The sequence below is a fragment of the Leptonychotes weddellii genome, chromosome X (assembly GCF_054177405.1).
Source record: "Leptonychotes weddellii isolate Sample4059 chromosome X, ASM5417740v2, whole genome shotgun sequence".
Classification (NCBI taxonomy): domain Eukaryota; kingdom Metazoa; phylum Chordata; class Mammalia; order Carnivora; family Phocidae; genus Leptonychotes; species Leptonychotes weddellii.
Window position 1 is genome coordinate 31,343,022 of NC_138385.1, and position 27,626 is coordinate 31,370,647.

The window sequence follows — 27,626 nt, forward strand, 5'->3', positions numbered from 1 at the left end:
TTGATCCTCTGCCTGGCTCTGTAATGCACTGTCTTGCCCGGCCCTGACTTTTAGACTCTCCTGGAAATTCGGATCCTGTGCTAAGTCTGACTTGCCATATTCTGGTTCTTGTGCCAACCTGGCCCCTGAACTCCAGGCTCTCATCTTACTTTTGATTCTCAAATGCTTCACTAACCAGCACTTATTTTCATCAAACAAAAAGCAAATTTCTTCCTTCTAGGCTAGCTCACAAGCAATGTGATGTTGAAAGAATCATGGAAGTTACCTGTGATGATACAAGAAGAGCCATGTAACTGGTTGAAAAGGGCCATGTGCATGTTGCCCAGACAGCCCTGAAGGAGGCTCCGTGAGAGTCAGGCCAGTGCAGACAGGGCGCAACCTTCATCAAAATGACTAATCCCACTGTGCCGCCTATTGCCCGGACAATTGTCAATGGGACTGGCGTCTTCTAGACTTTAATCCATTGATAACAGTAATAGTAAAAGTTAATAAATGTCCATTCATTTATTCAACAAGTATGATCCAGTGCCTATCATGTGCCAGGTACAGAGTAGCTGTATGTCTCTGCCTTCCTAGAGCTTACATTCTAGTGGGGATGGACAGAAAATAAACACTTAAACAAGAAATTACTTCATATAATTTTAGGGAGTTTTTTATTTTTTTTATTTTTTTTTAAAGTTTTGAAGCCCTCACCACTGTAGGTCACAGGCAGTCGGTCTGCACTTTTGAAGATTTTATTTACAAATTTTTAGGGAGTTTTAAATGCTACAAAGAAAATTAAACGAGACGGGATGCCTGGGTGGCTCAGTCGGTTAAGCGTCTGCCTTCAGCTCATGTCATGATCCCAGGGTCCTAGAATCAAGCCCAAGGTCAGGCTCCCTCTGTTTCTCCCTCTCCCTCTGCCCCTTCCCCTGCTTGTGCTCACTCTCTCTCTCAAATAAATAAATAAAAATCTTTAAAAAAAAAAAAAGAACGAAAGAAAGAAAGAAAAGGGGGCACCTGGGTGGCTCAGTCGTTAAGTGTCTGCCTTCGGCTCAGGTCACGATCCCAGAGTCCTGGGATCGAGCCCAGCATCAGGCTCCCCGCTTAGCAGGGAGTCTGCTTCTCCCTCTCCCTCTGCCCCTGCTTGTGTTCCCTCTCTCGCTGTCTCTCTCTCTGTCAAATAAATAAATAAAATCTTTAAAAAAAAAAAAAAGGAAAAGAAAAAAACTGGTGGATCTACTTTTGGTAGAGTGACCAAGGAAAGCTTCTCTGAGGAAGTGACATTTGAGTTGAGACTCCAGTTATGTTAAGGAGATGGTCATGCAAAGATATGGGGGAAGATCACTCCCAGGTAGGGGGAATCTCTAAAACATTTCCCAGATACCCCCTAAATGAACCCAAGAACAAATCTCTAAGCCTCTCAGAATGTATTGCACCCTAAAAACATATTTGGGGGGCACCTGGGTGGTTCAGTCAATTGGGCATCCAACTCTTAATTTCGGCTCAGGTCATGATCTCAGGGTTGTGAGATCAAGCCCCATATCCGGGCTCCGTGCTCAGCAGGGAGTCTGCTTCTCTCTCTCTCTCTGTTTTTCTTTCTTCCTCTGCCCCTCCCCCTGCTCATGCTCTCTTTCTCTAAAAATAAATAAATCTTTAAAAAAATTAAAACAACCTATTTTGAGCAATAAAAAAAGGGCATCTAATCTTAAAGTAACATTTCTTATGTTCTGCCCCTCATCTGTGAGCTTGAGAAATGGTTGATTTCTGCCACCCGGAGCTGGCTGCCTTTTATTGCTACCTGCACAGACTTCTGAATATGAGGCCAAATAAACCCTAGACACCGAAAACATACTGTAAAGTTACATATTTGGAGACTAGGAGAGGAAACAATAATTTGTGAAGCCATCTAATATAAAATAATGCAGTGGTTTGAGAAGGTGAGATGGATTTGGATTTTGAATTCTGGCTCAGCACTTAGAGCTGAGTGACCTCTGAATCTCTGCTTCCTCAGCCATAACAATAAAGTTTTTATAAGGATAATAATGATCATGTATGGAAAAGTGCTTAACATGTTTATATATAGTAAGTTCCCAGTGAGTGTTAGTTGACATATCGTTTAAAATAATCTACACAGTGTGTTAATTCAAGGATCCCTAAGCTCCTCCACTGAGCTTAGCACCCCGCTGGGCCCTGTCAGAACCACAAAAGAAGTATCAGAAATGGTAACTTGTTCACATTCACTCGGCTAGCAAATGACAGAGCTGAGATTTCTAACCCAAGCACCATATTCTTAACTACTCATTTACTGCCATTATGTAATTAGAAAGGTGATAAATCACATGGTCTCAAGATGAAAGAGAAAGTTTGGCAAAGGAAGGAGCCCTGGAAATAACTCTTAGAAAAGCATAGGCTCAGGACGCCTGGGTGGCTCAGTCGGTTAAACGTCTGCCTTCGGCTCAGGTCATGATCCCGGGGTCCTGGGATCGAGCCCCGCACACATCGGGCTCCCTGCTCAGCGGGGAGCCTGCTTCTCCCTCCGCCTGCCGCTCCCCCTGCTTGTGCTCTCTCTCTGACAAACAAATAAATAAAATCTTTAAAAAAGAAAAAAGAAAAGCATAGGCTCTGTGTAGACTGAGAAGAGAGAGAAGGTATTCCAGGTGGAAGGGGAAAGCCTAAGAGACAGAAGCGGTAACAAACAAATGAGCCCACCTGATAGGTTTGTGTGGGGAAAGAGACCAAAATCATGTGACATCATAGTCTCCCTGTTGGGACGTAAATCTGACAGGCCCCTTATTAAGCAGATCCCTTCACATTTTCTATTTTTCTTGCCCTTCCTAGAGTATTAACTAACCTGCTCTTCGACCTCTTTCAGGCTCTTCGAAACCCTCCAGTCTCTCTTCTGGTCTGTCTTCGGCCTTTTAAATCTCTATGTCACCAATGTGAAAGCCAGACATGAGTTCACAGAGTTTGTGGGAGCTACCATGTTTGGGACATACAACGTCATCTCCCTAGTTGTGCTGCTGAACATGCTGATTGCCATGATGAACAACTCCTACCAGCTTATTGCCGTGAGTAGCTTTGCTTGACAAGGGTGATTACTTCATTTCTGGAGTGGTCACATTGGCCTGGAGCCCACTGGAAGCTCAATGAAGCAGTGTGTCGGCATCAAGTATTTTCCATTAGCTTTCCCAGTTGTTAGAGTGAATTATTTCTCTCTAAGGCAACTCGGTTTGGACTCTGAGTCCATTGAATCTGAGTAATCTAGAAGAGGACGTTCTAGTTAATAAGACTTTCTAGTTAATAAGACTTTCCAGTTGTTAGAGTGAATTGTTTCTCTCTAAGGCAACTCGGTTCGGACTCTGAGTCCATTGAATCTCAGTAATCTAGAAGAGGACGTTCTAGTTAATAAGACTTTCTGGTAGCCTTAAAACTCTGAATCCATTTTCTTGCCTTAGGAAGGAGAGCTTGGGAGGTCTGAGCACAGTTTGGCTATAACTTGTCACTCCACTAATCTCCAGGGTGGATTGAGCTGACTGGTTCTCTAGGCAGGAGGGTCTTATCTCCTTCATCACTGCAAACATGTTCCTCACAAAACTGAGCCAAAGGTTGCCAAAGACAACCTTCTCAGACAGAGAGTGACTATTTTTTGATCAAGAATATATGAGTAATTACACTCCACTGTGAGACACTCTTTAGTAGAGTCAATCACTGAATCTTTTTTTGACCATCATGCTACCATTTGGATCAGCAATATTACCCTAAACAAGAAATGGTGAAGGTACAGGACAGGGGATTGGTCCAGGCCCTGCCCTGGTTTTTGATGCCAAAGTAAATATCTAACCTTAGCGTATTTTCTTATGATCTGCCTATCATATTTAGAAATGGAGTATTAGCAAAGGAGTTTTGGCTATCTGAGGTCCCGTTTAGTTGGGTACCAGTGGATTTGGATGCTTAGTTCATATTAAGATGCTAGATCACCCCCATGGGTCTATCTGTTGCTGAAAGTTTTTGCTATAACACAGAAGACAGATGAAAAGACCTGACTCTCGTCTTCCTTCATTGATGCTATTTCTCAGATTTTGTCTGCCACTGAGGAATCATTTAGCCTACAGAAAAGCAGCTTAAATTATTGGTTATATAAATAAAAGTATACATATAAATATATACATAAATATACACACATTTTTACACACATAGATATACACACATATTGTCCATATTTCGTGAATATTTCTGGTGATAGTGACCATCTGTGATCCATTTCTTTTTTTTTTTTTAAGATTTTATTTATTTATTTGAGAGAGAGAGTGAGTGAGAGAGAGCACATGAGCAGGGGCAGAGGGAGAGGAAGAGGGAGAAGCAGACTCCCCGGCTGAGCAGGGAGCCCGATGTGGGGCTCGATCCCAGGACCCTGCGATCATGACCTGAGCCGAAGGCAGATGCTTAACTAAGCGACTAAGCCACTCAGGTGCCCCTCTGTGATCCATTTCAATTAAGGACAGACCAAAGAGGAATGGGTTTATGCTGCAGCAGGAGGCTTTTAAGTTATCTATTAGGAGAAATTTCCTAACCATAAATAGCAATGAGATGTATTCTCCTAGGTGGGTTTGTAGAATTTCTCTCACTGGACAGTTTAAAGAAATCAGAATATAAAAGTATCCATTAGGATGGTTTAGATCTTAGGTACCTAGGTGGAGGCATATAGTGAAAAAATAATATTAGGAGTTAGAAGACCAGGGACCCTAGTCTTAGTCCTGTCATTTATAACTGTGACCTTGAGTAACTTACTTTCCCTTTGTAGGCCTCAGTTTCTTCATCCAAAAAGTAAGAGGGTTGAAATGGATGGTCTTTATTGAGATATAATTGACATATGGCATTGGGTAAGTTTAAGGTGTACAACGTGATGATTTGATACACTTATATATTGCAAAATGTTTATCATAATAAGGTTAGTGAACACATCCATCACCTCACATAAATGACCATTTTGATGAGAATATTTAAGATAGCAAATTTCTTAGCAACTTTCAAGTATACAATACAATATTGTGAACTAGAGTCACTATGCTGGACATTACATCCCCAGAACTTATTCAACTTCTAACTGTAAATTTGTACCCTTTGACAAATATTATCCATTTCCCCCAACCCTCAGCCCCTGGCAAGCTCCCTTCTACTCTCTGTCTCTCTGCATTTGACTCTTTCAGATTCCACGTATAACTGAGATCAGACAATACTGGCCTTCTTCAGCCTGACTTATTTGTCTTAGTATAATGCCCTCCAGTTGCATCCATCCAGGATTCCCTTCTTTCTCATGGTTGAGGAATATTCTGTTGTAGATATACACACCATATTTTCTTTTTCCATTTGTCTGTCAAGGGACAGTTAGGTTGTTTCCATGTCTGGTCTCTTGTGAACAATGCCACAGTGGACATGGGAGTGCAGATATTTCTTCAAGATGATGGTTGCCTCTTCTTTGGCTATATACCTAGAAGTGGGATCGCTGAAACATAGAATAGTTCTATTTCTAATTGTTTTGAGGACCCTCCATACTGTTTTCTATAGTGCCTGCACCAGTTTGCATTCCCACCAACAGTGCACCAGGGTTCCCTTTTCTTCACATTTGCACCACACTTGTTACCTCTTATCTTTTTTTTTTTTTTAGTTTTCATTTTATTTTTTATTTTTTTATTAACATATAATGTATTATTTGTTTCAGGGGTACGGGTCTGTGATTCATCAGTCTTACACAATTCACAGCGCTCACCATAGCACATACCCTCCCCAGTGTCCATCACCCAGCCACCCCATCCCTCCCACCCTCCTCCCCTCCAGCAACCCTCAGTGTGTTTCCTGAGATTAAGAGCCTCTTACCGTTTATCTCCCTCCCTTGTTTCTCAAATTCCTCATATCAGTGAGATCATATGATACTTGTCTTTCTCTGATTGACTTATTTTGCTTAGCATAATACCGTCTAGTTCCATCCATGTTTTGCAAATGGCAAGATTTCTTTTTTTGATGGCTGCATAATATTACATTGTATATATATATACCACATCTTCTTTATCCATTCATCTGTTGATGGATATCTAGGCTCTTTCCATAGTTTGGCTATTGTGGACATTGCTGCTATAAACATTGGGGTGCACGTGCCCCTTGGGATCACTACATTTGTATCTTTGGGGTAAATACCCATTAGTGCAACTGCTGGGTCATAGGGTAGCTCTATTTTCAACTTTTTGAGGAACCTCCATACTGTTTTCCAGAGTGGCTACACCAGCTTGCCTTCCCACCAACAGTGTAGGAGGGTTCCCCTTTCTCTGCATCCCCACCAACATCTGTCGTTTCCTGACTTGTTAATTTTAGCCATTCTGACTGGTGTGAGGGGGTATCTCATTGAGGTTCTGATTTGCATTTCCCAGATGCTGAGTGATGTTGAGCACTTTTTCATGTGTCTGTTGGCCATTTGGATGTCTTCTTTGCAGAAATGTCTGTTCATGTCTTCTGCCCATTTCTTGATTGGATTATTTGTTGTTACCTCTTATCTTTTTGATAATAGCTGTTCTCTAACAGTTGTGACATGATAGCTCCTGGTGGTTTTGCCTTACATTTCTCTGATGATTACTGATGCTGAGCAACTTTTCCTGCACCTGTTGGCCATGTCTGATGCAGTGGTCTTTAATATCCCTGCCGGTTCTGACATCCTGTGAGTCTGGATGTCTAGATGAACAGGCTAAGCTCGCAAGGTCTCTTCTAGCTCTGAAATGCTGTCCGTCTGCTGCTTTTGAAATGGAATATCACTCAATTTTATACTTCTCTCTCTCAATAGTTCGAACCCGACCAGGCCAAGAATTCTGGAATGATCTATGCTCACTCCAAGTCTGTCTGTATAAAGGGGACAGACCTAAAATCTCAGGGGGTTATTTTTCCACTGCTATGCCTGACATCCCCTTACCCTGCCAAAGATGGCAATATTCATGCTGAGGCACTTGTCATTTTCTCCCTGGGTGTCTTGCAGCTGATCGCTCCTAATGGCAGTGGAAAACAAAGAGATTTTCTTGTCACCTAATACAGGGCTGTGGTGTCTCCCACTGAGCTCAGTGACATTTGGTAGGAAGGGTGGAAATAATCTTCTGTTTATGTGTCTTTAACATTTGGAACTGGATCCAGTGGGGTCCTGATATTGGGCAACCAGATTCCAAAAATATCTGGATCTGTCTGAGCAGTAAAGACCAGCAAGTAGATTCGATTCCACTCGCCACATCCCCACTTCTGTAGTCAATGTAGTTTTTAGAAGGGCCCTCATATGGAAGAAATGTCATAAGAAGGGAAGCCACTGAGGATAAATCTCTCCTACTTCAAAAGGTATCAACAGGCTGACTCAGTCTAAGTGGAGACTCAGTTGTTGACATGCTTTACTGGGAATATGTTTAGTGTACATCCTAAGACAGGGCTCAGGAACACCAGGTAATAGCAATCCCTTGAAAGGTCAAGCTCTTTCTCAATGCTCTGCACAGGATGCAGAGCTGCTGGTGGAGTAGAGATATGGCTCTTGAGAAATTCATATTTCTATGCCAGAGGAGGCTCCACTGCAGTCATAGATAGTCAGCTTCAAGATATGGGGAAGCAAGGATCACTCCAGGCGTGTGCTCTGTGGTCCCAGCCAGCATCATCAAGTGAAGCTGGCCATATTTTATATTATTATTGTTTGTGATTATCATCAATTTCCTCTTCTCCCTTTATCCTTTTCTCTCTCAAGCTGCTTATTTCTCTCTGTAACACTTCTTTCAACACATCCACCTTGTCACTGCTGCTCCTCATGTGTATGCTCCCAGTTCCATCAAGTGAAGTTGCCCTTGATACCATTTTCATCAAATTCACCCTTATGAAAATATGAGGTGGGAGAGACAGACCAGTCCCACAACATTCATTTACCTTAGGACCTATTCCTACGTCCAACTCACCTACAAGGGGCATCTCTTTTGCCTGAGACGGGTCCTCACAAAACATGGGGCTTATAATGATCTGTGTGACATAGCCTCGTGCGGCAAGTTACTAAGAACCCTCAGTTTCTCTGGCTGCTGTGGAGTGTTCACTCTAAAGCTGAGATTAAGTAAACAGCACTTGCCTCACTGAGCCACATCTGCTGCAAGGCCTGGGGAGAGCCCAAATACATAGAATTGATTATCTCCCTTGGGGTGGCAGCATTTGGAGGCTCAGATAATGGATGAAGTCTCCAACTGCCAAAGACAGCTATGCCCATGAAGACATTCATCAAAACAATCCCAGCACTGCAAAAACAGTAAACAAAGCCGGAAGGGGCCACCGCACACCCGGGAATGCCAAGGGTGGGGGCAGGTGGTCTTCCTGCCCACCCCCAGTCACCCGAGACCAACCTCAGACTTTCAAAGCACAGAGAAGACGACAACTCGCACACTACACCCATGATTTGTAACCCACTAACCAGGCAGATAACCAACGCTATGCACTGATACGGCACCCAGTTGTGAAGACATTGAAATATTTCCATACCAGTTGGTAAATAGCTGCCACTCCAGCTGTTCCCTCTGGGATGCCCCTAGATCACCTCACAATCCAGCAGGTGACAGGTATTTTGCACGCCTCTGTCCCAGTGCTATTGCTGGTATACATTCTGATTGGTTAGTTTCTTTTTTTAAATTATTGTATTTATTGATTTGAGAGAGTGTGTGTGTGCACAAGCAGGGAAGAGAGGGAGAAGCAGGCTCCCCGCTGAGCAAGGAGCCCGACACGGGGCTCGATCCCAGGACCCTGGGATCATGACCCGAGCCGAAGGCAGATGCTTAACAGACTGAGCCACCCAGGCGCCCCCGATTGGTCGGTTTATTAAACAGTCTGAATGTCATAGTGGCAGGCAGAATCCTAAAATGCTCCCCTAAGATTTCCCACCCTAACTGTCAGGACTGTGAATATGATGAGATGGCACATTTGTGATTACATTGCATATGTGGCAAAAGAGATTTTACAGATGTAATTAAGGTTACTAATCAGGGAGATTATCCAGATGGGCCTAATCTAATCACATACGTCCTGTAAAAGCAGAGTTTTCTCCAGCTGGTAACAAAAGAAGATGTCAGAGGTTCGAAGCATGAGGAGGGTTTGCTGGGCTGTTCCTGGCTCTGGTAACACCACTCACCACCTCTTCCAGTTGTCCCTCCAACTCTAGGGATAAGAGGGGCTTCCTGTTGTTGCTCAGCTGAAAATTCTCTGAGCTGTCTCACTGTCCTGTTTGGCTTCTTATCTCTTCCATCCTCAACATACTAATCCCTGTTTTAAATTTTCTGCTTGAAAGAACTAGAGTGATTTCCATTTGTCTGGCTGTACCCCAACCTATCCGTATGTCTCTGATTAGGTTTTTGTGGGGTTGGCTTATTAAGGACAGATGGGGCTGAGACTTGAAGGTCAAATTTGGAAAGACAGAAAAGGGGGGATAGCTTTCAGATCTCATTTCTGGCAGGGAAATAGTTTGTACATCGGCAAGGATCGGCCTGGTGTTGATTGAAGGCAACAAGGGTGTAGGAGATGGCCTCATTCTTTTCTGCCTCCTCTTTGATTTCCAATGGAAATATCTTCAAATGGGGGCACCTGGGTGGCTCAGTCGGTTAAGCGTCTGCCTTCGGCTCAAGTCATGATCCCAGGGTCCTGGGATCAAGCCCCAGATCGGGCTCTCTGTTCAGCGGGGAGCCTGCTTCTCCCTCTCCCTCTCCGTGCCACTCCCCCTGCTTGTGCTCTCTCTCTCTCTCTCTCTCTCTCTCAAATAAATAAATAACATCTTAGAAAAGTAAAAGAAAATATCTTCAAATGGGAATAATGTCCTCCCTGTGCCGATAGGGAATATGCCCCAGCAATGAAGAGAAACATATAGGGGAATCATATCTCTAGGAGCTGGATGAGTTCAGAGCCTGCCTTTAGAAAAATAATTTTAAAAGATGAGGTCTGCTCTTATGGCTTCTCACATCCCCATTCTGTGTCTTTATACTGCTGTCCACCTGGCTCAGCATAGCAACCTGGGCTAACTGCCTTGCCTTACGTGGACCTTACCTCGGACAAGCCCTTTGCCTCCACCTCTAGGCCCGAGCGGAGCTCTTTCTCAGTCCCCTAAGGCTTAGAGAAGTCAGTAATAAGCATGCAGTGACTATCTAGCAGACAGACAGCCTTTATTAATCTGATAGGCATTCAACTGTTTTCAATCTATTATCATTATAACTCCCATCAATAATAACTACCATTTATGGAGCACTATTATATGCCAGACATGATACAAAGCACTTTTCATACATATCTTCTCATTTAATTTTTACAACCTTGTGAGGCAGGTACTATTATTAATTCAATTTGATAGGCGAGGAAACTGAGGCACAGAGCTCAAAGTGACTTACCCAAGGGCACACGCTTAATAAGGGCACTGGCAGGTGTGTCTAATCCAAAGTAATCACAATACTATACCCACCCCTTTCCCTGCCTGCATTCCAACTCCCCAGACCTGGATGCACACCCCCCCTAGCCCACCCTACACCCAACCTTGGACTCCCTCAGCTTTATCCTTCTACTTGATTCACTGACTCGGACTGTCTCCTGACTTCTAATCAGAGGACTATCCTCTAAGGAGTCTTTCCCTTGGTTCTAGAGATTAAGTGCCTTCCATTTCCCTGAGATTCCCTGCCCCCTCCCCCCAACACACACACACACACACACACACGCTGGCTCTCTTTTTCTCCTTCAGTGTGCCTGTGCGCACTTCAGACTTCCAGTTTCTTCTTAGCTCTGCCCTGAATACTGCCAGCCTCCTCAATGAACAATCACACAACCCACCTGAGATAATCACTCCCACAAAGGGTAAAAAGTTCAGCGCTCTCAAGCTCATTTGCATGACAAGAATTCCTCATTCAACTTACACATCCTGCCTTGGGATCGGCCTCTCATGCTGTCGCTTCCCAGAGAGCTCTTGCGTGGCCGAAAGGCTCTCTTGAAAGTACATCCTCACAAGCCAGTGGACTTCAGGGAAGTCTCGAGAAGAGGAGCATTCTCTCTGCGGATGCTGCAGGGGGCACCAAAGGCTGACTTTTCAGATCTCTGCATCTTGCCTGGGCCTGGCCTTCCCCCTGCTGGTCTAACACAGAAATGGATTCCTCGGTTTTTCTGCGTTAAGGTCCACTCATGGTTTTGTCAGCCAGCGGTCCGAGAGCCCGCATCTGCTGAGGACAGAGCTCTTCACCTCAAAATGCCAAAGGTATCCTTTGGCAGGTCTCTGCTGAGCGGCAGTCTCTGCTTCTGACAGCAGCAACAGCCTTTGATGCCTGCTACCTGGTAATGATCTTGGTCACCGACAAAGATGAGGTGGGGCGGGGAGGACGGTAAGAAGGCAATGAAGGGAAATGGGGTTTCCTTCCCCCATGCTAAAAGGCAACCAGACAGGGCAGACGGCCGTACTGCCCCTCTGCATCCCAGATTCTCCTGTCCTGGACGTTCAGCAGGAACATCAGTAGTTGTCATGGTGACTCTTCCCTTGGGTGACTCAAACCAAACAAGACCAAGTATGCAAGAGACAGGAAGGGCTTAATGGGCTTAATGCCCCAAGAATCCCTCTGTCCATCTACTGGCTGATGTCCTGGACTCTTTCACCCATTCACTTAATAATAAATATCTCTTGGATGGATTAATATTTATATTTATATATATATATTTAACAAATATTTATTGAGAGACTACACCATACTATACTACATTCTTGTTACTGGAGACACATTAGGTGACAGGTGAACAGGACAGACAGACCCCTGTCCTCATGGGGTCTACAGTCACGGAACCACAGTTTCAAATTTCTCTTTGCATTTCCTTTCTTCCTTGAAGACTGCCTTTAACTTTTTCGGGGCCATGGATTGCTTTGATCATCTGTTAAACATGGACAAGAGAAATGCACATATGAGCAGACATGATCAAATGCAGCATAAAATCTCAGAGGATTCACAAACCTCCTCCCGCTGTCATCCCGAAATAGCTCACCTTAAGACCTGTTAGCATGCAAATATGTGTTAAGCTGTTAGGAGGTCACTTGTGACTCAGTGTAAATGAATCTGATCCCTTACTGAGATCAGGTTTGCATAGGGGGCCAAGCGAGTGAGACAGACCATGAGGGAATTGTACGTGAAGACTGCGGAAGGGACACCAACAAGGAAACAGATCAGAGGCACTGAAGGAAAATGTCACCATCATCACAGCTTTGCAAAGGATCATCAGGTCTGTGCAACAGTCCCCGAAGCCAACGGTGCCTTCAGCCACTCTGTAAAATAACAACCATCAATGGACAATCTGTGTCCATAAAAATGACCATGTTTGTATTTCCAATGATTTCAGAGCTGAGACTTGGGAAGAACTGTTCCTCGTGGAAGACTTGGCCTCCCTATGGACTGGTCTCTGAATGTTCTCTTCATTGGCTACAAATCATATTTGTGGATGAGTCAAAGGTCCATGGCTGAAAGGTCATTGTTGGGAAATGGGGTTCTTCTTGGCTTCTGCTTGTTCCCATTATCATTGTTCTGGGCACCAGGAGTCAGTTGACTGGAAAGCTAAGTGGTACAAATGAGCTTTGATTTCTGAGCAGTTGAGGTTGAGGAACTAAATGTGAGCTCGGAGTGATTAATATTAATAAGGCCTCTCTCTTCCTGTGGTCATCGGAGCCCCATGTTATAGCCCAAATCCATGTGAGAGACAGCACAGGCCAGAAGGTGTCCTTGAGCTACAACACAGAAGTCACAATACCCAGAAGGAGCATCGGAGGTAACAACCCGCTGCATTACTCTGCCTTTCACTCGAGGCCTGACAGCAAAGTTACGTTACATCAGCTGTCAAAGAAAATTTGTTTTTGTTTGAAAGAGAAAAACAGAGGAGATCTAAGAGTAAAACTGAAGAGAAAGGGTCATTGTATTTCTTTCTTATCCTCCTGTCTTCTGTCACAGGATTCTGCTCTTCCCTCTGTTCTCGTTCCCAATTTCCCCTGGGGATTTGACCTTCTAGAGAAGTACCTGGGCCTATAGAATTATGAGTTCATCACAAAAGCTTTATGACAAATATATTTATCTCAAAGCTGCTCTTACTAAATGTGGCATATCCGGAAGCTCCCATAGTTAAAGAAAAGAAAGTGTTCTAGATCCCCTCATTCATTAGAAAATCAACATTATTAAAGAAGGTTTGAACTATTAGAATTAGAATCCTCTCAACTAACTCCACCAAAATTCCTATTGACCTTGCCCTAAAGATTCCTGGGGGTACAAAGAAGTTTCTAGCACCCAATAAATCTTCTAGGAGATTTTGCTACAGGATTTTTCTCTTAATACCTCATTTCAAACATTTCATAAAAGAAAACTAATGCAAGATACTTGATGCTGGAGTCCCTCCATCCTTAACCAAGATGCGGGTGTCTGACACATAGGTGGCTCTCACTTAATATCTACTGAATAAATGAGCAAATTCATGAATTCCCAATGCATGTGACAAAATATTTTAAAGTGTGAAGACAGAGCAACAGACAAAGCTGACCGAAGCTGAGCTCCTTGGCCTCTATTCAGGGGTTGGTCAAATTTTTTCTACAAAAGGGCAGACAGTGAATATTTTAGGCTTTGTGGACAATAAGATCTCTGTCACCGCTATCCAATTCTGCTATTATAACACAAAGAAGCCATAGAACTACATAAACAAATGGGCATGACTGTGTGCCAATAAAACTTTATTTACGGGCACGGAAATTTGAAAATCATATAATTTTTGTGTAAAAACTATTACTCTTCTTTTGATGTCTTTTCAATCACTTAGAAATGTAACAACCCCTCTTAGATCTCAGGCTGTTCAAAACCAAGTGGCAGGCAAGATTAGGCCTGCAGGCCATCCTTTGCCTACTGCGGTTCTAGTTGTTTCCATATGTATCTCTTCTACCTTTATAGACTGAGGCTCCTTGAAGACAGGGGCTCTGCTTTAGGTTTTCTTTATATTCCCCTGCTGCTTAGTTACATGTGGGACACATCATAGGTACTCAACACATACTTTTTCACTGATTGACGGGGAGAAGCTTGAGGAAATCCCTGATCTTCGGTTTGTCGACCATGTTAAAAAATGCATAATGCGGATTTATATCCATTGCAAGTGTTTGGTGTTTGGAGATTACATTTCTATGGCAATGGGTGGAAGCATTATCTGACTGAAAAGAGATCTGCCTACATGATGGATTTCATAATTATAGTAATATAGTGCTTTATACTTCCCAAAGCACATTTGCAGATATTGTCTTATTTGATCCTCATGAGGACTTTTGAGTGTAGGCAATATTATCTGTGGGTTACGGATGAGGAAACAGGCTTCCAAAGGTTGAGACTTGACCGGGGCTACATGGCAAGTTTGTTCATTCATTAATTCATTCTTTCTACAAGGACTTGAGAGGCTGCCGTAGGCAAGCAATTAGGTCAAGGTGAATGCAGGGCCAGTGACTCCTCAGGTGATGTTAAGAAGAAATCCAGAAAATAGAAATGTGCCCTGGAGGGGCACCTGGGTGGCTCAGTGGGTTAAGCATCTGCCTTTGGCTCAGGTCATGATCCCGGGGTCCTGAGATAGAGCCCCATGTCCAGCTTCCTGCTCAGCAGGGGGGCTGCTTCTCCCTCTGCTCCTCCCCACGCCACTCATTCTCTCTCTTTCTCAAGTAAATAAATAACATCTTTATTTTTTTTTAAGATTTATTTATTTGAGAGAGACAGATAGTGACAGAGATAGCGAGAGAGAGTACAAGCGGGGAGGAGAGGGAGAAGCAGGCTCCCCGCTGAGCAGGGAGCCCGATGTGTGCCTCGATCCCAGGACCCTGGGATCACGACCCGAGCCAAAGGCAGACGCCCAACCGACTAAGCCACCCAGGCGCCCCTAAATAACATCTTCAAAAAAAATAAAAAGAGGGGCGCCTGGGTGGCTCAGTTGGTTAAGCCACTGCCTTCGGCTCAGGTCATGATCCTGGAGTCCCGGGATCGAGTCCCACATCAGGCTCCCTGCTCGGCGGGGAGTCTGCTTCTCCCTCTGACCCTCCCCCTTCTCATGCTCTCTCTCTCTATCTCATTCTCTCTCTCAAATAAATAAATAAAATCTTAAAAAAATAAAATAAAAATAAAAAGAAGTGTGGTCTAGAGAGTTCAAAGTAAAGTCCTGATAAGTGAGGCATATGGGGACAGACAAGTAGATTTTCCCATGCCCACGTGATCAGGCACACCTCTCTCTTCTGCCCAGGCTCAGAAATGGAAGGCCTGACTGAATTAGTCCTGGTTATTTCTGAAAACTGCAGGGTGAGCTCAGCCAACCACAGCTCTCACCACCATCTGATGGCTTCTGTCCTCCGAAAGGAAAAGGTGCCTGTACTCCCCAAATGAAAGATACAGGCAAGCAGAACAATCTGTGTCTCCTTTCAATTTACATTTCTGGAGACGCCCAGAAAAGGGGACAGACAGTTCAGTGAGCTTCAGGACCACCACGTGTGCTGTGAACGGTGCTACCAGAATTGTGCAGTGTATAACCTACACGGCTGAACGCAAGAGCCCTGCAAAGGTCTCTTCACAAGCAGAAAAAGCTGAAGGAAACAAGTAGAAAAGAAACCTGGGCCGACAGAGGCCTGGCCAAGTGTGCAGTGGAATCTGTTTTCAAAATCTCAGAGTCTGATCAGCAGGCTCTGTCTCTGCACTTTTTGCAGGTACCTTTCTGACACACAGGAGTAAACTTGCTGCTTGTTGCAAAATCCCACTCGTGGAGCACTTCCCAAAGAGACAGTACACCTTAGCACCTTAGCGGTTAAGAGCTTGGGTCCTAGGGGCGCCTGGGTGTCTCAGTTGGTTAAGCATCTGGGATCCTGGGGATGGGATGCTTCCACCGTTGCTATAGAAATGTAGCTCTAGACAAGTGGCAAGTTCTGGCTGGCTGATGTCCCTTTCCCAGGGGCAAGCTAAAGGTGAAACACTTGGCATTTTATTTTCTGGCCCACTGTGTTTGAAAATGGCCAGAAGGCACTTACGTAGAGAAGACAGCGGCTCCAGAAAGCACTAAGAGAGCCCTGGTGTCATGACAGCCAGCACCCCTTGTCAGGATGTAGGGAGGGACAATTCTTCCAGCAACGGGGCTCAGTAGGATCTGAGAGTCCAATTAGAGCTTATTTTCTTTGAGGACCCCTGGAGATATCTATCACAAGTTCTTTTTTTGCAGTGATAAACAGGAGGCCTAGAGAAAGTAACATGGTTTGTTTCCATATGATCTACATAGTTTAGATTACCCAAAGGCTTGTAAGGTGCTATTGCTCAACCAAAACTTACCTACGCTGGGGTGTCTGGGTGGCTCAGTTGGTTGAGCATCTGACTCTTGATCTCAGCTGGGTAACCAGTAATAGAGTAACACACCCCAAGCCCCTGAGTGGTCAGAGTGGTAATTCCAACCACTTAGCAATCGCAGAGAGGGATTTGCAGCTGTTTCCCGCCTGGGGCGGGGTGGGGGAGGGGCGAGGAGGGACAGAAACAATGGCCGCCCACTAGACAACTGCATATGTTCGGTCAGGAGAAGGACCTGTTTGTAACACCCAACGAGGGGGCTCTTGCAGTCTGGGAAGGGTTAACAGGACTATTGAGGGGGCATCAGTACTAGGGTGCGAGGGATGCTGGGGACAACGGCTGGGCGGGGAGTTGGCACTGGAGGAAGGACGTTCTTTTATACCCCGATGTTTTGCAGCTGAGTTTGTGCCCTTGAACTGAGGTTGCTACGAGGGCTCTAAAGTAGATAAACCAATCTCAGCGTCACTCCCAGCAGGCCCCAGCGTGATGGGAACAGGACATTCTGTTACAGAACCTGGACTAGATTGCCCTGTGGAAGAACCAAGCGACACCCGGAGATCTTGGAGGATAGGAGGTTTATTTAACACTGTGAGGCTCAGAGGACAGTAGTCTCCAAAGTCTGAGCCCCGAGCACAAAGGGGGCAATTTATACACTTCTACTTCCGCATGCATACTGGGCACTCTTGGCGCATGCGCGAAGCGGGGCAGGGAGAGGAACCCGGATTTGTGCGTGTGGGAAGCAGAGCAGGGAGAAGAACCCGAAAGAGCCCCGGGGCAGGGGCTGGGACTCTCTCACTGGCTCAGTCGGCCATCTTAGGACACAGATTTTCCTTATCATAACCAGCCAGCCACCTTGGGGAAGAGAGGAGGACTGCCGATTCTTTAGAGCTGGGGAACTGAGTCCCCGCTAGACCACCACACACGCGCAGTAAGCCCGGAGGTCAGGGCATGGAGGGGAATGGCGATACTCACTGAGGGGACGTTCTCTACTTCAGGGCTTCCAAGAGACCTGGACTACTTCCATATTCTGAAGATTCCTGTATATTTTTTTTAATTGAATTCAAACAAAAATGGAGTTACAATATATTTTAAATGCTTACATCTTTTTAAAATGGCATTTTTAGCCCCGAGGCAAAACCACAATACAATGTGTAGCATTGGGTGCGGTCCAGAAATCTGCATCTTTAACAAATGCCCCATATGCACACCAACCTTTGAGAAGCGTGCCCTGAATTCTACCAGGTGAAGAAAGCACTCCAAGTGGGGTCGGCTTCCCTCAAAATGCCAGGGAAGTGAATTCTCTCGCTTCAGTTTGGGGTGTGTTGCCTTCCCCTCATAGGGAAACAAAGTGGGGCTTCTGCCCAAATGAAGTAAGCAGCTACTAGTTAATGTGAGATAAATGCCAAAATATTCCTTACCCAAAACACCCTGCAACCAGCCTGCCATTGGGCCCAAGACTCCTGGGAGTAGCTTTTCTCCTTAAAGGTTATTATTAGCTCTTCTCTGCTATGTCTCTGCCTGCCGCTCTCCCTTTGCATTATGTTATAAAGCTTTCCAATTTGCTCGGGCAAGATGGTTGCTGGCAGGAGATCTAAGAGCGTGCATAAGAATTTGTCAAAAGCTGGTAAGAAATGGGCCTCGTGGTTTGATTGCAAGGCAAAGAACCTTGAGCTTGGATTTGTTGAGAAATGTGAAATTGAACAGACATGTGCATTTGACCTTGCTGTGGCCATGTGTTCAGGATCTGAGCTAGTCAACAACATTTGAGAACATTACACTGGGTCAGTGAAAGGAGATAAATAGAAGCCCTGGCCTGCTCTACAGGACCTGACAATCTCAAAGGCAATGCATGGCACACACGTGAACTAGAACACATATGTAAATCTATGTGTCATTAAAAGCACATTATGGGGGCGCCTGGGTGGCTCAGTCTTTAAGCGTCTGCCTTCGGCTCAGGTCATGATCCCGGGATCCTGGGATAGAGTCCCGCATCGGGCCCCCTGCTCAGTGGAGAGTCTGCTTCTCCCTCTCCCTCTGCCCCTCCCCTGTGCTTGTGCGTGTGCTCGCCCACTCTCTGTCGCTCACTCTCGCTCTCAAATAAATAACATCTTTTTAAAAAATTAAAAAGTAAATAAATAAAAGCACATTAGGGTAGCACAAAAGTCCTGAAAATTTGGGGAAGTCTGGAAGAGGAAGAACCACAAAAGAACCCTCCCAGGGGCTGACTTTGGAGAATGTTCAAGAGTAATAGTTGAGCAGAAAGGGTAGGGCAGAGAGTAGGAGAACGCAGCGCCGCCAAACACTGAAAATAAGCAAGGAAAAGACAATGTCTGATTTGCCCATCACACAAGGTGAAAGGCTAGCCCTGTGCAGATGCAAGAAAACCTTTTGGGCATCATACATTCAGGGAAGTTGTAGACAAATACAACTACACAAGCCACAGCTCTAATCTTGCAATACAAATTAGATCAAGGATTGAAAATAAAACAGATTTCTAGACGCCAGATCATCTTTTTGTCCCTGTTGTTCACTGCTACAATCCCAACACCTAGCGTCTATATATATTTGATGAGTGAATGAATGTATGAACGAATATTTACTAATCACTTTACAGCTCACACAGTTTAATCCTGCCAGGTGCTCTCTTATTTCCAGATCTTCAGGTTTCAGGCATTAATTCTGTATGCTAATCATGTCCTGTGTGATATTCCCACCACTTTTGGACAGTCATCTCTCTCTACCCAGCACCTAGCACAATGCCTGGAATATAGTAGCTCGTTGCTCAACATGGGAACCAAAGAATGGAGGTTAGGTGCACTAGGAATTAATACATGATGAATGAATGGAAAAGCACTACTGAGACAGTACTTTGCAGTAACTTCTCTGTTAAGTTAGTACATAGAAATTCCCAACCTGAGCTCACCTGAGTACTAGGGGCAGGAAAAGGTAGCAGTGGGGGTCCTTGAGCCGTTTTCAAATTGCTTAGCCAAAATCATATCCTCCATCTAAATGGACTAGGGGCAAGGAGGGACACCAGAAAGCCTCCTGAGCTCACAAAGATGTCTATGGTTTATCACTTGGCCCACTTTATGACTCTATTCTTTGTTGAGATCGAATGCCTTTTTTTCCCCTCAGCATTTTAAACAACTGTTGTTTTTTTTAAAAAAGGGACATAACTTCTTAGTGTTTAAAACACAAACAAAAAGCTTAACTCACATAAGGATTAAAAAAAAGAAAAGAGCATTTCTGGATACCAGGATATCTAGGCGAGTTTGAAACTGTGACTCAGTTCATCTTAAATACTTATTGAATAGCTACTTCATTTCAAGAACTACAGAAACATTCTGCGGATGAAAGACTGGCTATTTGGGGCCATCAGAGGGTAAAATGAAAATTCAAGGTTTGTTTCTGGTGTTATGGGCTCAGAAATGTAGTGGAAAGAACCCCTGTCCTCCTCTGCATGGCAGCTTGCCTACAGCACCATTGTCTCTCAAGGCAGTGATAGTTACTATACCGATAATTGTGTGCATATATATATATATGCAATTTATATATTGAAGCTGTCTTAGTCCCGGGTCTCATCAAGGACATTCAAGCGCTTTTCCAGCATACTCTCTAATGAATTTGGTGGGGAAAAAATCTATATATCCTTTTATATGTTTTTGAGTTGACATCTAAATATGTCATCCTAAGTTTAAACCATTGCAAATGATGTAATTTCTAGAATAGGATAAACACTGACATTTAAAATAAAACTACCTAATCACTCATTTAAATGTATCCAATGAAATCTGAATACCATAGCAATTTGCGACTGATAACCATGTATTTAAAAATTAAATGGCGGGCGCCTGGGTGGCTCAGTTGGTTAAGCGACTGCCTTCGGCTCAGGTCATGGTCCCGGCGTCCTGGGATCGAGTCCCACATTGGGCTCCCGGCTCGGCGGGGAGCCTGCTTCTCCCTCTGACCCTCTCCCCTCTCATGCTGTTTCTCTCTCTCTCTCTCTCTCAAATAAATAAATAAATAAAATCTTTAAAAAAATAAAAAATAAAAATTAAATGGCAGGGCACCTGGGTGGCTCAGTCTGTTAAGCGTCTTGCTTTTGGCTCAGGTCATGATCCCAGAGTCCTGGGATCAAGACCAGCATTGGGATCCCTAGCAGGGAGCCTGCTTCTCCCTCTCCTGCTCCCCCCTGCTTGTGCTTTCTCTCTCTCTCTCTCTGTCAAATAAATAAATAAATAAATAAAATCTTTAAAAAATTAAAATTAAATGGCTAAAATCTTCTTTAAAGGCAGAAAGTTTACATCATTCCTTTTCTCCTTGCATTATTTCCATTCACATCCCCACAGGATTTTACCCTAATGCTATAAAATTTTTGTTTTAAATATGTTATTACTATTGATCACTCTATGAGAGTTCTTCATAACAAAAATATAAATTAAATTTTAATTTTTTATTTCCTGTGGCCAGAAGGCAATAAATGTTAAAGCATTTCCTTTGAATTTAGTTATGATTCCATGATTAGCAGTACAAAACACCTCAAAAGAACACAAATATAATACAAATTTTAATAAATAAGACATAAAAATACATTTTTATTGGAAATGAATTGCTTATATAGGTGAATAGAGTTTTTCATCTAACTAGTTATTATATCCACAGAATATTAAGTAATATTCTGGAACAAAATTCAGCATCAACTATATTTTTATATTTTCATAAAATTAAGTGCTAAGAAAACTTTTCATATCAATAAGTATATGTGAATGGACAGTTTTATTATGCCATTGTCATTCAGTTTTCTAGAACTCTGAGTTACATGCCAAAAAGTCATGTAATGATTTTTTGTAAAATAATATTTCAATAATCTATCATCTGACAACTTGATTAGGTTTGCCTTATCTTTTATCAAAAGCAAGGAATTATAAACCACATGACTTAGAAAAGGGTTTGTTACTCAAGATTACAGTCATTCAGTTTCTCAATTTCTGGGAAGCAATACGGTAAGAAGCCTCTGAGACGGACTCCACTGATCCCCACTTCCAGGCATCTGAACCCTTATACAATCTTTTTCCCTTGACTGTGGGCTAGGGACTCAGTCCTAACATATGAGACATGGCAGAAGTGATGTCACTTCAGAGAGTAGGGTACATGAAGACCATGGCTCTTCTCATTCACTACAGTGAAGCCTGCTGCCATGTTATGAGCCGTCCTATGGAGAAGCCCATATGGCAAGGAACTGAGGAAAGTCTTCAGCCAATAGCCAGCAAGGGACTAAGATCCTCAGTCCAACAGTGATAAATTTCACTTCACTGAAATTAATACAGCTTGCTCTATGAAAGAAACCATTGAGTGTATGAAAAGACAAGATGCAGCTGGGGAAAAAACATTTGCAAGTCACATTCCTGACAAAGAGCTTGTATCCAGAATATAGGCATACCTCATGGGTTGTTTTTTTTTTTTTAAGATTTTATTTATTTATTTGACAGAGAGAGAGAGAGAGCACAAGAAGGGGGAGCAGCAGAGGGAGAGGGAGAAGCAGACTCTACGCTGAGCGGGGAGCCCAATGTGGGACTCCATCCCAGGACCCTGGGATCATGACCTGAGCCAAAGGCTTAACCAACTGAGCCACCCAGGCACCCCAGGCAAACCTCATTTTATTGTGCTTCGCAGGTACTGTGGTTTTTTGTTTTTTGTTTTTTGTTTTTTTTTACAAATTGAAGGTTTGTGGTAACCCTGCGACGAGCAAGTCCATTGGCACCATTTTTCCAACAGCATTTGCTCACTTTTTGTCTCTTGCATTTTGATAACTCTTGCAATATTTCAAACATATTCAATATTATTACATTTGTTATGGTGATCTGTGATCAGTGATTATGACTTGCTGAAAGCTCAGATGATGGTTACCATTTTTTGGCAATAAAGTACTTTCTAATTGGGGTGGCTGGGTGGTTCAGTCGGTTAAGCATCCAACTCTTGATTTCGGCTCAAGTCATGATCTCAGGGTCCTGGGATCAAGCTCCACATCGGGCTCCATGCCCAGCTCAGAGTCTGCTTGAGAATAAATAAATAAATCTTTAAAGTACTTTCTAATTAAAGTGTACACATTGTTTTTTGAACATAATGCTATTGCACACTCAACAGACGACAGTATAGTGTAAACGTAACTTATATGCACTACGAAACCAAAAAATTCATTTGACTTGCTTTATTGTGATATTTGCTATGTGGTGGTCTGGAATCAAGACCGCAATGTCTCTGAGGTATGTGTTTGTGTGTGTGTATATATATATATAAATTCACCTGTAAGAAAACAATGCAATAAAAATGGGCAAAGGATCTGAACAGCCACTTCACCACAGAGGATATATCGATATAACGCATATGAAAAGATGCTCAACATGAGTAGCTATTTGGAAAATGCATCTTAAAACCATAATGAGCTCCAACTACTTGTCTGTTAGAATGGCTAAACTTTAAAAACCTGACACATGGCACTGGGTGATGCAGGGAAGTGTTGAATCACTGTATCGTACACCTGAAACTAATGTAACACTGCATGTTACCTAACTGGAATTAAATGTTCCACTAAAATGGAACATGGACAAATCTCAAAGCCAATCTCAAAAAGGTATCTACTGTATGATTCCATGTATCTGGTATCTTGGAAGAGGCAAACTAAAGCATTGGAGAATGGAGGGGCGCCTGGGTGGCTCAGTCGGTTAAGTGTCTGCCTTCAGCTCCGGTTGTGATCCCGGCATCCGGGATCGAGCCCTGAGTCGGGATCCCTGCTCAGTAGGGAGCCTGCTTCTCCTTCTCCCTCTGCCCCTCCACCCTTGCTTGTGCTCTCTCTCTCTGTCAAATAAATAAAATCTTTTTAAAAAAATAAAAGTGCTGGAGAATGGAGCAGTGGTTGCCAGGGGCTAGGGGTTGGGGAGAGATTGATTACAGAAGGGCAACACTAAGGAATTTGGGGGAGGTGGTGGGACTGTTGTGTATCCTAACTGTGGTGGTTACAGCAGTCCATTCAGGTCTTAAAACTCCTAGAAAAGTGTGTGTGTGTGTGTGTATCTTGATTATGATGGTGGTTACACAGATATATACACTTGTCAAAACTCATGGAAAACCTAAAATGTGTGAATTGGATGTGTGTGAATTTTATGTGTGAATTTAATGCTATGGAAATCATACCTCAATGATATGGAATTTTTAAAAAAGCCTCGGGGTGCCTGGGTGGCTCATCAGTTGAGCGTCCGACTCTTAGTTTTGGCTCAGGTCGTGATCTCAGGGGTCCTGGGATGAAGCACCCTGTCGGGCTCCACACTCAGCAGGGAGTCTGCTTGGGGGTTCTCTCCCTCTACCCCTCCTCTCTCTCTCTGAAATAGATAAGTCTTAAAGAAAAAAAGCCTGCCCACATCAATTCCACTCCTTAAAAATAACCACTGTTGACAGTTTGGTATGTACCTGTCTAGAACATGTAAGCATGTCATATAAAGGGTTCTTCGGGTGCATAAATGGCATCGTGGTATGCAACAGATGCTTTATGTTGCTTTTTTCACTTCCAGGTCTTGGAGCTCTTACAGATATATGGATAAGCGCATATACACATATATATGTTCTATATATAAAATGGTGATAGAGCTACTATATTTGTAATAGCTATATTGCAAGCCATTTTGTGGACATGACATCATTTACTCAAGCAGGCTCCCACTGTTGGATATTTAACTATGACAAGCTACAGTGCTAACAGTGAATGACCCTGTGCATACATCTTTTTGCAAGTATGATGATCAGATAAATCTCTAAAAGTAGGATTACTGGGTCCTGGGGTATGTGTAATTTGAATTTTTTTAAAGATTTTATTTATTTATTTGACAGAGAGAGACACAGCGAGAGCGGGAACACAAGCAGGGGAAGTGGGGGAGGGAGAAGCAGGCTTCCCACGGAGGAGGGAGCCCGATGTGGGGCTCGATCCCAGGACCCTGGGATCATGACCTGAGCCGAAGGCAGATGCTTAACGACTGAGCCACCCAGGCGCCCCTGAATTTTTATACCTACTGACAGATTGCCCTCTATAGAAGCAAGCTGAACTTTTAGAAGGAAGCATGGGTGCATTTTGCAGTTTCCTATTCCAAATTCCTGAACTTCTCTCTTTCACAGGATCATGCCGATATTGAGTGGAAGTTTGCAAGGACAAAACTCTGGATGAGTTACTTTGATGAAGGCGGCACCTTGCCACCTCCTTTCAACATCATCCCCAGTCCCAAGTCATTTCTCTACCTTGGTAACTGGTTCAACAACACCTTCTGCCCCAAAAGAGACCCTGATGGTAGACGGAGAAGGCACAACTTGAGAAGCTTCACAGTAAGGCTTTTTAAAATTCCATTTTTTTCAGGTGCTCAGTAAATATTATTATTTTTTATTAACATAATGTATTATTTGTTTCAGGGGTGCAGGTCTGTGATTCATCAGTCTTACACAATTCACAGCGCTCACCATAGCACATACCCTCCCCAGTGTCCATCACCCAGCCACCCCATCCCTCCCATCCCCCACCACTCCAGCAACTCTCAGTTTGTTTCCTGAAATTAAGAGCCTCTTACGGTTTATCTCCCTCTCTGGCTTCGTCTTGTTTCATCTTTTCCTCTCTTCCCCTATGATCCTCTGCCTTATTTCTCAAATTCCTCATATCAGTGAGATCATATGATACTTGTCTTTCTCTGATTGACTTATTTCGCCTAGCATAATACCCTCTAATTCCATTTCTTTTTAAACAAAACTGTTTTCTATCTTCCCCCCTGCCCCACCCTTCATGACAGTCCCTATATTAAACAACATAAAATCACTCCAACCTACGGAGGCCTGGGGGTTTGTCAGGCAGGAGCTCCTGTGTTATTCTCCAGTCCTAACATAAAGAAATATATTCGAGTGGATGGGTTGCTGGGAGACCACTGATGTGAGCTCTCTGTCCATTTTCAATTACAGGAACGCCACGCTGACAGCCTGATACAGAATCAACATTATCAGGTAAAGCTCGTCCCAGTGACTAAGCAAAATCGTTCTTGGTCAGTTGGTGTGACCTCGGACAAGTCACTTAACTTTGCTGAGCCTCGGTTTCCTCATCTGTTAAATGGGGGTGATATAACTTAACTCACAGGGTTGCTGTGAGAATCGAGTGGTGAGCATGCATGTGTGATCATGTGTGTGTGATCGTGTGTGTGTGTGTGTGCGCGCGTGTCCTGGCACATTTAGTGGTAGCTGTCATCATCACCGTTACTGACACAAAGTAGAGTGACCACGTGTGTGCCATTCCCAGGAGGCTAAGTAAAAAGTGGCCATCCTGAGGTGCCTGGGTGGCTCAGTCAGTTGGGCTTCCGACTCTTGATTCCGGCTCAGGTCATGATCTCAGGGTTGTGGGATCCAGCCCTGTGTACCTGCACCAGGCTCTGCGATCAGTGGGGTGCCTGCTTAGGATTCATTTTGTCCCCCCCCCCACTCTCCCTCTAAAATAAATAAAATCTTTTTTAAAAAAAGAAGTCATCCCTGTAAAGGAGAAGTGTACATTGACTTTAAGAAAAATATCTGGATTATGTAATTAGCAGACATTGAAATCAGCAGACTTTGTGACACCAAAGAATGACTTTATCAATTCCACAAGAGGGAAGAACAACTCTCATCTTACAAGGAGGGTTAAAGTTTAATCCAGCCTGAAAGGGAGGGTATTGGCCATGACCATCCAAGGATTATTCCACTCTCATTATTCTGTAAATGTGAATCTGTGTTTGCCTTCTTTGTGGGCAGAAATGTTTCGTGTTGGATGAATTTGATTTTGCTGGCCCACTCTGCCACCACATTTGGACACACAGTCATTCTTCATTTAACTAATGGACTAAACAGGATTTTTGAGGAAAATGACTGGATCCCGGGAGGATTTCCTATTGCAAAGACAGTCTGAGCATGTTTTTTTTCTTGACAGTGTTTCTTATTTTCCTGAGAGCCTGAGAAGAAAACTGAATGCCCCCCCTTTTTTTTAATTTCCAGGAAGTCATCAGGAATTTAGTCAAAAGATATGTAGCTGCTATGATAAGAAATTCCAAAACAAACGAGGGACTAACAGAAGAAAATTTTAAGGTAATTGAATCATGAAGTGGTTTAATTTCTCACTTCACATTTCTTAAGCATTATAATCTTCTCAGGGTTCGAGGTTTCTGGTGATCATTTAACTGCCTATAATACAGCAAAACCAGCTATGATTTTTATGTTCTCTTAGAATGGTCTGTCATTGGGGCACCTGGGTGGCTTAGTCGGTTAAGCGTCCAACTCTTGATTTCAGCTCAGGTCATGGTCTCAGGGTAGTGAGATCGAGTTCTGAGTCAGGCTCTACGCTCAGCAGAGAGTCTGCTTGTCTCTCTCCCTCTCCCTTTGCCCCTCCCCCTGCCCACTCATGTTCTCTCTCTCAAAAAAAGAATGGTCTGTCATCCAGCTAATGGAGAGATTTCATCAATGTCTGTCACCATAATCAGCTTTATGAACAAAAGAAATTTGCCTTATGCATCCTTTTAATATTCTGGGTGTCTCCCAGTGTGGGAATTGAGGGCTTTAAGTGTTGTGGCAAGGATGCATGGTGAGGGGCAAGAAAGCAAAAAGAAGATGCCTGAAAATGTGAAGGCCTTCTTTACTTCAGAGATATAAGATGAAGACCAACTAATCCATCATTAAATCTAAGATTTAACAAACCCTACCACAAAACATCAAAATTCTCCTAATACTAGCATTAGCCTAAAACAGTGGTTCTCAATCAGGGGCAATTTTGTTCCCTAGGGCACATTTGGCAATGTCTGGAGACATTTTTGGTTGTCACACTGGATGTGTGTGCTAGTGACATCTAGTGGGTGGAGATCAAGATTGCTACTAAACATCCTACAAGGCATGGGACAGCCCCCCACACAACCAAGATCATCCAGCTAACATGTCAAGTGATTGAGAAACCCTACCTTAGAACACATGCATATTTTCTTTTTTAAAAAAGATTTTATTGGGCGCCTGGGTGGCTCAGTTGGTTAAGCGACTGCCTTCAGCTCAGGTCATGATCCCAGGGTCCTGGGATCAAGTCCTGCATCGGGCTCCCTGCTCTGCGGGGAGCCTGCTTCTCCCTCCCCCACTCCCCCTGCTTGTGTTCCCTCTCTCGCTGTGTCTCTCTCTGTCAAACAAATAAATAAAATCTTTAAAAAAAAAAAAAAGATTTTATTTATTTATTTGTCA

At 43.6% G+C, this 27,626-nt stretch overlaps 1 protein-coding gene across 1 annotated transcript in view; it reads left to right on the forward strand.

The window, feature by feature from the left end:
* Positions 1–27,626, forward strand: part of TRPC5 (transient receptor potential cation channel subfamily C member 5) — a 128,883-nt gene that overhangs the window by 96,165 nt on the left and 5,092 nt on the right. The window contains exons 6-9 of the mRNA XM_081808387.1: positions 2,855–3,050; positions 24,525–24,728; positions 25,350–25,391; positions 26,406–26,495. Of these exons, the coding sequence (XP_081664513.1) occupies positions 2,855–3,050; positions 24,525–24,728; positions 25,350–25,391; positions 26,406–26,495 (532 nt within the window). The remainder of the gene's footprint in view (positions 1–2,854; positions 3,051–24,524; positions 24,729–25,349; positions 25,392–26,405; positions 26,496–27,626) is intronic.